Genomic DNA, 10445 nt, shown 5'->3' with positions numbered 1-10445 from the left:
TTTCCAGTACCTCGAGCGCAGTGAGACTATACTACTAGGCTACTAGCATCGCCCCTGTTGTTCTGTACGTATGTTTGGCCTCGTGACTAGCCCGCCTATTTTAAGGAGACGCCCGCACGGCTGCTGGTGGCTGTCATAATACCGGTCCGTCGTGGCAGCAGTCAGATTAATCATATGTCTACATCATTAACTACGGATTATCACAGCAACGACCCAGCTCCAACTCAGCCAACGAACCCGTCTTATGGTGTGAACGGGGAGCAGCGTGCAACACACACACACAGAAACCACACACGACACACACAACACACACACACACACACACACACACACACACGACACACACACCACACACACAACACACACATATACTATAGATACTCACATGTGTGTGTGTGGTTGTGGTGGGTGTTGTTGTTCGGTGCGTGTGCGTCCGCGGTGCGGACGGGACGCGGCGAGCGGAGTCCTGTCTACTGCGTGCGAGTGGCGTTGTCGTCGCGTGCGTGCGTCGTAGCGGGATGTGTGTGGCGGTGCCTGCGCGCCCCTGGTGCGTGCGTGCGTGCGGCGTGGCCTGCAGTGCGTGCGGAGTGCGTGTGATTGTGTATTTTCATTACGCATTGCTTCGGATGTTCGTGTAAGTATAGGCCGGAATATACGCACGTTGTCTGCGGGATTGTAGATTACGTGATTGCGCTACAACTCTGTCGTAGCAGTAACTATCGACTCCCACCACCGCGCGCTCTTCGTCTCACTCTCTGTGCCAATCTATTCCTCTCTCTTCTCCTCTCTCCCTCACTCTCTCTCTCGTCCTCCTCTCTCTCTCTCTTCTCTTCTACTCTATATCTGTGTCTCGTCTCTCTCTGTCTCCTGGCTCCCTCTCTCGCCCCGCGTCTTTTTACCAGTCTCGTTATCTGCTCCCCGTTCAGTTATTCTATATTTCATTTCTCTCAACCATAAATGGAGATGAGGGACTGCAAGCGGCGTACATATATGACTCTCTCTTTTACAGTATTGACTGGGTGAGTATGAACCAGAACAGAGGTACCAGTAATGATTACATAACTGTAAACATAAAATGCATTTAATTTGACATAGGCAAATGTGGAAAACGGGGCTGTAGGGTTAGAGATACTTTAAAATTAGACAGTTTTATCTTGAAATACTTATTAGGATGCATAATTATAGTATATGTCTTTATTTTCTGTAATGTGTTTACAATCGACGGTATGCAAAACAAAACCAAACATAACAACGACGAACGAGGCGACACGAGGACGGGAAAGCAACAACGCGACGACACGACGGCACGAGACCACAACACAACACGACGACGACGACACGACACGGACAATAGGACGAAACAAAACAACGACGACGTACGACGACACGCGACATTAGGACTGACAATACAAAACAAAAACAACACAACAACAACGAACTAACGACGAACGATGAGGACGACAACAACAACAACAACGACGACGCGAGACGCGACGATGATGACGACAACAACAACACGACACGAAGGCGACAACAACAAATGCTTAATAATTATTTATTTTTTTTTTTTTTAGGAGACTCCTGGCTAGTCAATGGGAAATATGATTTGTACCGTCCCCCAGGTGAGTTGTAACACAAAACACACGCTGCGAGATCTATGTTAGCAACAACTCCGTATACCCGCATACATTGCCATCTGCGGCGTTGTATAAAATTTTGTAAAATCATAGTTATACTCGAAGTGCATTTTGGTATGCTATTGAAAACCGGTTTTATTTACAACTTTTACCAATTCACAAATCTTTGACCTTGATTTCAACTGATATAGACAATAATCATTATTTCGTTCTTGTTGGTATCCGTAATATGCATTGCATTGCAGCGAGCATCGCATGTTTGGCGAATGCTTCCGCATTATTTTCTTATCGCGCTTTCCTTTTATGTTTTACACACAAGATGAACAAAGTATGTAAGTCAGGAATGTTAACATACTTCGTCGACAGATCGATTTGTGTATGGCTTCAGGTAAAAAATGCAGCACAGTGCGAGTAGAAGGAGAAGATGTAGTTCCGGACTGCGCGGAGGGATACATCTGTCGGCTTGACCACGTGGCAGACGGGGAGAACCAGCAGGTGGCGCTGAGCCACGGCACGTGCGTGCCTGATGGTGTGAACATTGACGGCCTACCACTAGGTACGTTATAGTAACCAACGATATCAGCTTTCTGAAAGACATCCATCCAGTAGTCAGAAGAAATTGCGAGGAAACATTGCGTGATGTAATTATAAACGCGTTGGGGTTAGGGTTACCGATGTGTTTACGATTGGGGTTAGGAATAGGACTCTGTTTAAGAGTGCTTTAAGGTCAGGTTTAGCATTAGGGTTAATACTTCGCCTATTCAGCCTGGTTTGCTAAACTAAATCACTAGTAAAATGAAGGACAGATAATCCTATCTCAAGCTGGGTAGGCATTTTCTATGGCGTCTGCCATCTCAATCGGTATCTCATAGTCGTATCATCTTTCCTATGCCATGCTCCAACAGGTGTGCACACGCATCAGTATCTGGTGAAGACGGCCGAGGCGTTTAAGTTCGGCTGCGCCGTGGGCAAGTCGCCGTACGAGGATGGAGAGATCTTTATCAGATCACACCATTTCTGGTGAGTGCATTCATGGCATCATTACGCACACGCGGCGGTTCCACCATACCTAAACACCTCGATACCCTAACCATGACCATTTTGACCTATGACCTGTGACCATGATGATCATAACCTATGGTCTATGACCATTATGGCCTATGACCTGTGACCATGATGATTATGACCTATGACCTGTGACCACGATGATTATGACCATGACCTATAACCATGATAATTATGACCTATGACCTGTGGCCATTATGACCTATGACATGTAACCACGATGATTATGACCATGACCTATAACCATGATGATTATGACCTATGACCTGTGACCATTATGACCTATGACATGTGACCACGATGATTATGACCATGACCTATGACCATGATGATTATGACCTATGGCCTGTGACCATTATGCCCATGACCTATAACCATGATGATTATGACCTATGACTTATGACCATGATGATTATGACCTATGATCTATGACTATCATGATAACGCGCGCGCGTGTGTGTGTGTGTGCGTGCGTGCGCGCGTGCGTGCGTGTGTGTGCGCACGTGAGCGTGTGTGTGCGTGCTTGGAATTGACGTGCTCAGTATATAATACCCTGTTGCAATGCAGTCTTGCGCGCGATGTGCGCAGCGCTGGATAGAGCACGCACAAACTTATATCACAAGCACTTGGAACAGAGCCAACTGAACACATATGATCTCAACTTATCGTCTTAAAAAAACGTACATAGAAGTAACTGCTGTCACCAGTGGCCGCCCACTCACGCACAAAAGCACGCACGCACACACATAGTTTGGGTCGTATTTCAGTCTTAACTGATTGCTCCGTCACATATCTACGACACTTGCCAAGCAACTCTATGAGCAAATCCAGCTGATGCTACGCCGATATTCAGCTGAGGACATTGGATATCCCACACCCCCGTCATCCGGGGAGGACGGTAACAGAGAAATCAGAGTCGGGCCGAGCAGCTGCGTTGCCACGGCGACCGTTTCCGCAGATGTCACTGATGGGCCACGTCGGGATAATAGTCTAGGGTGCCGTAAACAAAAAAAAATACCGCGCGGCGCCTGTTCTCTGAGATATCGAGTGTGGTTAGTTAGGGGTGGGGCGGCAATACCCGCTCGAACGAGTCTAAATGTGATATTCGAAGGTTGAGAGGGGAATTGTATGTTGCGAGGATTTTTTCTGTAGTGCGATATATAATAACGTTGCGCGGTTTCGTTGCGAATGGCGGTTTCTTGTGCGCGATGGATATATGCGAGTGTTTGTTTATTTCGCTTATCATCAGCTTGCTGACAGCTGAGCCCACTGAGTCAGCGCTCATAAATGCATTGCGTCCCCTAGGGGCATTATAGAGCCTCAGTGCAGCCGAGATCTATGATGCACACACCTTAGCACCAGAGCTTAAAAAATCACGTACATACGTAGGCGTAAGTTTTGTGTAACGCGTTTCTAGTTCTCATACTTTGGTTCGTGGGAGTATCGTCTTGAAACATCGAGCTTTGTCACAGCTAGCGCCATTGCATATACGCAGTATGAGTTCAGCGAGTCAGCGACTCAGTGACTCAATGACTCAGTGACTCAGCGACTTAGCGACTTGGCGCCTTAGCGACTTAGCGATTCGGCGACTCAGCGACTCAGCGAATCAGCGACTCAGCGACTCAGCGAGGTCATATATGCACTGTTACACACTGAGCTCTGGAAGTTGCACTGACACACACAGCATAGGGAGTTATACTGATACACACCCAATAGCAGATTTTCACTATTAGGCACATATAGTTGATGAGCCATGCACAGAATATAGAGAGCTGAACTGTTAACGCCTTGCTAACTACTAAAACCCCTCATAGTTTAACATTTAACACGTTTAACGGCAATACCGTCGTCTACCATCAGTTGAAAATCGATACATATATATTTCAACAATATCGTGTTTTTATGACGTGGCGGCGTATCGCGTGTTGTTAAACACTAGAGATCTTAACAAATAATGGCACGAAGACTAAAATAGGCACTAGACTATGGCACTAGACTAAAATATGTGATTGCTACAACTAGCAATTCATTAGACCTTAATTCCAGTCGTCATCCTCGATGGGGTGAAAGAAAAACTAAACGAGAAAATAATTGGCAGAGCGAAAACGAAACGACGGGGGATTCCGCAGGAAGTAAAAAAAGCAAATACCTTGCTATTTAATCCCCGCCAGGCTTATCATAATACAGTTCCATCCGGATCCATTTTTTTTATTCCGGATCTAGCGGATGTAGACAAGGTCGCGCCGTGCATCATCGGGCAAGACATTCTGTTGTGTAAACAACAACGCGTATGTACCCACTCAAACCAACTTATCTAGACCGTGAAAAACTTGCATGGATCTGGCGAGCACATTGCTCGCTCGGCGAGTATTTAATTAAATCTAAGGAGAGATTCAACCGCGGTCTGGTAACTATCTACAAACTAAGCGCGCGCGTATGTCTGCGCTTCAACCTCCCACTTTACATACACACAAAAAACCCCGATCCGGAATTAGAGATTAAAAACTCTTGTATAATATTGGCCGCGAGGCCCGCGCATAAAAACAATAATAAAATATGTGATTAAACAGCGGCGCTGAGTTGATAAAATACGAGAGGCAGCTGCAGAGAGCGTCGTAGCTCCTATTTCGGGACAACGGTGGCGACAGGGTTCTCCCGGGAACGTCGCCAGACGATGTGGAGTGGCGCTGTAGTTAGACACCTAGGGGGCCGTTGTCAGAAACAAAATTAGTCGCAACATTAGTCTTACCATTAACTTCCACTCGTAAACCGTTGACAGAAACATCGTAAGGTTACGAGAACGAAAAATCCTTGCAAATATCCTCATAACATTACGAGAGCTCAGACCCTCTCGTAACTTTAATATAAAGTTGAAAATAACACATTTAGCCTACACTACGAATTACAATTATAGTGATATTATATTTTATAATAATGAATAAAATGTGTGTTTTTCTTGAAAAACACGTCAAAATCATTAATTATCTACCGCTAATAAAACAAAACAATACATTTACAAATGGCGTATGGCATTTGTTCTCTTGTTCTAAATGTTTTCCACGCTTGCCACGATTCTCGCGTTACAGTGTGAGAATTTGTCTTGTTGTGCAGAATAAATTCATGACCACGTCGTTTTTCATCAAATATTATTTATATGTGGTTAGCCATCATAATATGCATAAATTACTGTGATGTACAATAAATGTGTATGAATTTTGAATTTTGTGATTGATTCTCATCCAATCAGCAGCCTTGTGATGAAGTTCCTGTTATCGTAAGTTTTCTAATAGCTGCGATGTGTTTCTGTCAATGCTAGGCCTAGTCTCGCAACATTAGCATTAGTCGTAAGTGTTATCGTAGCATTAACTTTACGATGTTTCTGACAACGGGCCCCTAGACTATTTAATATTTGGGCAGGGATTGGCGCGAAGCTGCAGCAGAAGACCGACGGAGAAATGATTTATCATTAGTAGGGCGGCAGAGCGCATGCATGCAGCTGTCGAGTTGACGTATTAATTTTCCCTAAAATGTTGCTGTCTGTTTCGGTAATCTATAATCTTATCCACGATGAAAGTCACATGTAAAATATATCACTATCGATTGTAACTTAACGATAAACACGATCGAATATAACTTTAATCTTTGTCTGATCGATGTTCGTTTCTATAGATAGTTTAGGGTGTCGTGTACGTAGATGCCATGACTGCCACATAGAGAGTATTGCGTTACGCATGTTGCACGGATGGTGACGTAACTTGACGTAGTTGTACTTAATTGCTGTGAGATCATATCGTAAAAATGTTTATTGCGAAAGAAATGCTCACCCTAGCGCCATCTGTTGTGAAAGATTAGAAACATGTTGTAGTAAACTCATGACACGAACATATTATTGTTCCCTGCGTACACATAATACGCTAGCTATTGTCAATTATTGTTCCCTGCATACGCATAATACGCTAGCTATTGTCAAGTATAGTTCCCTGCGTACGCATAATACGCTAGCTATTATAAATTATTGTTCCCCGTGTAGTCATATTTCGCTAGCTATTATTAATTGCCTGCGTGGTTATATACGCGGTTCCATCAGCGGTCCACCATGGATGGAGGCACGTTACTAAACAACACTTCTAGTGCGCTATCGGTGTGCATGCGCAGCTGGTGGGCAGCTGTGCCGTATATAGCAACCCCTCGACAGACTACTAGCTCTGGCGCTTCTTAACGGTTTAATCTAATATTTTAACACATTCCGCCCCAACGCGAGAAAGAAATATGGGCTCTTTTCGCGCGTTTACTTTCTCGTAAATAATGATTAGAGCGCGACACGACGTTTTAGGATTTATGGTCGAGAGCAACGTCATCTGTTTCTCAGCCCTTGCTATATATATATGCCAGTCCAGTTGGTACTTACGGCCATTTGCAATAGAGATTACTCATATAGGAAGTATATCTATCTATTATTATTCTATATCGATCTATTCTATTATCTATCTATCTATTCTATCTATCTATCTATCTTATCTAGTCTATCTACTTCTACTCTATCTAGTCGTATCTATCTATCTTATCTATCTATCTATCTATCTATCTAATCTAATCTATCTATCTATCTATCTACTCTAATTCATTATATACTCTATCTATTATCCTATCTATCTTCTATCTATGCTATCTATATCTATCTATCTATTAACTATCTATCTATCTATCTATCTAATCTATCTATTCTATCTAATCTATCTATGCTATCTATCTATCTCATCTATCTATATAATATATATAATATTATATATATATATATATATATAATAAGATATAGAGCCGGATAAAGGAGGTCGGACTGTATATATATATATATTATTATATACTATATATATATATATATATACTTATATATATAATATATATATTATAATTATATATATAACTAAATATAATATTTATATATATAATAAGACTACCAAGTCCGACCTCCTTTATTCGGCCATCCGTTATCCGGAAATCTATAATCTTATCCACGATGAAAGTCACATGTAAAATATATATATCACTATCGGTTGTATCTTAACGATAAACACGATCGAATATAACTTTAATCTGGGTCTGATCGATGTTCGTTTCTATAGATAGTTTAGGGTGTCGTGTACGTAGATGCCATGACTGCCACATAGAGAGTATTGCGTTACGCATGGTGCACGGATGGTGACGTAACTTGACGTAGTTGTACTTGCTGTGAGATCATATCGTAAAAATGTTTATTGCGAAAGAAATGCTCTCCCTAGCGCCATCTGTTGTGAAAGATTAGAAATGTATTGTAGTAAACTCATGACACGAACATATTATAGTTCCCTGCTCAAGTATAATACGCTAGCTTTTGCAAGTATAGTTCCCTGCGTACGCATAATACGCTAGCTATTATTACCTCCGCCAAGGGGTTGGGACGAGGTTATGTTTTCACCGGCGTGTGTTTTTTGGTTTGTGGGTTTGTGGGTTTGTGGCTTTGTTTGTGTACAGCCTAACAGAAAAAGTTATGAACGGATTGTCATAAAATTTTCAGGATAGGTCAGAAATGGGCTAACTTAGAATTGATGAGATTTTGGTGGTGATCCGGATCTAATTAATTAATTGATTAATAACATGTTCAGGATAGGTCAGAAATGGGGTAACTTAGAATTGATTACATTTTGGTGGTGATCCGGATCCAATTAATTAAATTGTCAGGATACGTCAGAAACAGGAGTAGTAGTAGCAGTAGCAACAGTAGTATACGGTGCTGCAGCGCACGCGCGGGCTCGGCGACGGAGAGCCGTCTATGAAACAGAGCGCCTAGGCCGCCGGCGTGAAATCTGGACGATATCCGTATGTCCCTGAGATCAACGTGGATTGACCAGTATCAAACGCCAGGATGGTAAATGCGCGTAACGGCGATATGCAGAGGCTAGCATGCGGCAGTAAGGAGGGACGAGGAAGAGTATAATACGACTGGCGAGCGGCCATGTTGTGTTGTACGCACGCTGTGCAGCTCACTGAGCGTTCAGCACACACAGACCGGAACGAGCCCGGCACACCACGCCCGCAACGTGCAGCTAGCGAGGCCTGCTGACCTACAGCTGAGTTAATATACGTGCGTATTTGCTCGGGCGTCTGCGCCAAGGCGACACGATGCTCCCCGTCAATCCACCACATACATAGCAATAACTATAGATAAGCCTCTATATATATGCGTCGGTCGTATACGGCCGTCTATAGGCTGCGTACGAAGTGGTATCTGGAATCTAGACCGACGAACGGTCACGCGGATGGGCACCGGCTGGTGTGTTATAGTGAGTGTTGGATATCAGCCTAAGATTCTGGCACGTGCAGCAACTAGATCTTTAGTAGGCGAGTTTGTGAAAAACAAGACACGTGCTTGTGGCCTGGTACGCGCCGCGTCGGCGCTGGCTGGCGTGATGTGCGTCCTCGGCGCGTGTATGTAGGTGCAAGTATTATGTGTATGGAGTGTAACGGTGTAACGAGAATATTTGCGTTAGAATGCGATTGCGATAGATGCGTGTGGACTGGCGTGACGTGAGCGGGCGGTGCGCACGATAGAGCATCGAGCTGCCTATGAGCGCGTGGAGCGAGGTCGTCATCGGCCAGTCTCTTTCATCGCAGCATTCGAGCTTCGCTCTAGTCGTCCTCACAACATTGCTATCGTTGTTTCAAAACAACAAGAACTGAGATAAATGAAAAAATGGACTGAGCAAATATCAAAAAGCGTTGCCCCGAATAAATTTCGCAAGGTGTCCGCAGTTAGTTTTGGCCATCGCATGACTATACAAGCCCTGTCACACGAGAACTAGTACGGGTAATCTACACCTTGCCCGTATGTGAGGATGACAGGAGAAAACTAGAACTCCATCGCAGAACTCAATAGCAGCGAAAATATGTCATGTGCTCACGCCTCGTGTATTTTAGACATATTTTTATTTAACACACAGATGTTTTTAACAGACTTTCGCATTAATAAATAAGTCGCACTTGAGGAAATAACTTGAAAACGTCAGCGTAGAAAACGCTGTTTTTTACGCTATAAGTAATATAAATACTATTATACGGGTAATTATGTGTACGTTTGTACGCGTTGCGTTCGTGTGTTTTCAGTGCGTGCGTCGGCGCGGGTTCGTGTAATTGAAAGTGGAAAATCTCTCCTTGTCTAGCGTATGGCTTGAACGCGTGCGCTGGCAGATGTAAGACGATTTTTCCACCATCTGGTAGAGTGGGCTCACAGAAACGAGCTTACCGCCACCTGTCGCGGCCACTAACACACTGCCGGCCGCAGCCAACACGCGCCACCGACACCTCACCTCGAATTTAGGCGTGCGCTGTCTGCATCAGCCGGTGCTGCTCTGGCCTTCTGTGGTATTTATAGCCAATTCATGTCGATGACAATTCGGCATCTGCTGTCGTCTCAAACTTGGCAATGCGCTTTAGAAGGAAATGCACTTAATGTTGAACTTGCCAGATTTATTCATAAATAGATAAGCTCTAGCAGCGCGCGCACCATGAACATGTGAGGCGTCGAGTTGACAAGGATTTTGTCAATAAATAAAATGCGGGATAAAGTGCACAGATAATGACAGGTAGGCTCGAAATAAGACAGGGCCTAAACATGTGCTGCGAGCGCATAATCAATCACAGACGCACAGCAAACTGTACTGACAATATGCACGCGCATCACAATCTCTACAAAACATACAAACGTAC

General features: G+C 43.9%; 1 protein-coding gene across 4 annotated transcripts in view; it reads left to right on the top strand.

The window, feature by feature from the left end:
• Positions 1-10445, top strand: part of LOC106812346 — a 25627-nt gene that overhangs the window by 12222 nt on the left and 2960 nt on the right. Inside the window, exons 2-4 of one of the 4 annotated variants that reach the window (XM_014816195.1) lie at positions 1575-1622; positions 2004-2193; positions 2543-2657. The exons of 1 other annotated variant lie outside the window; for it this stretch is intronic. In XM_014816195.1, the coding sequence (XP_014671681.1) occupies positions 1593-1622; positions 2004-2193; positions 2543-2657 (335 nt within the window). In that variant the 5' untranslated portion in view covers positions 1575-1592. Of the gene's footprint in view, positions 1-1009; positions 1047-1574; positions 1623-2003; positions 2194-2542; positions 2658-10445 lie in introns of those variants that run through there. 2 more of the 4 variants (XR_001394322.1, XM_014816197.1) reach the window with 2 other exon arrangements.

The sequence above is a fragment of the Priapulus caudatus genome, unplaced genomic scaffold (genome assembly GCF_000485595.1).
Source record: "Priapulus caudatus unplaced genomic scaffold, Priapulus_caudatus-5.0.1 Scaffold637, whole genome shotgun sequence".
Taxonomy (NCBI): Eukaryota; Metazoa; Priapulida; class Priapulimorpha; order Priapulimorphida; family Priapulidae; genus Priapulus; species Priapulus caudatus.
The sequence above is the reverse complement of the archived record's forward strand: the minus strand, read 5'-3'. Positions and strand labels throughout refer to the sequence as shown.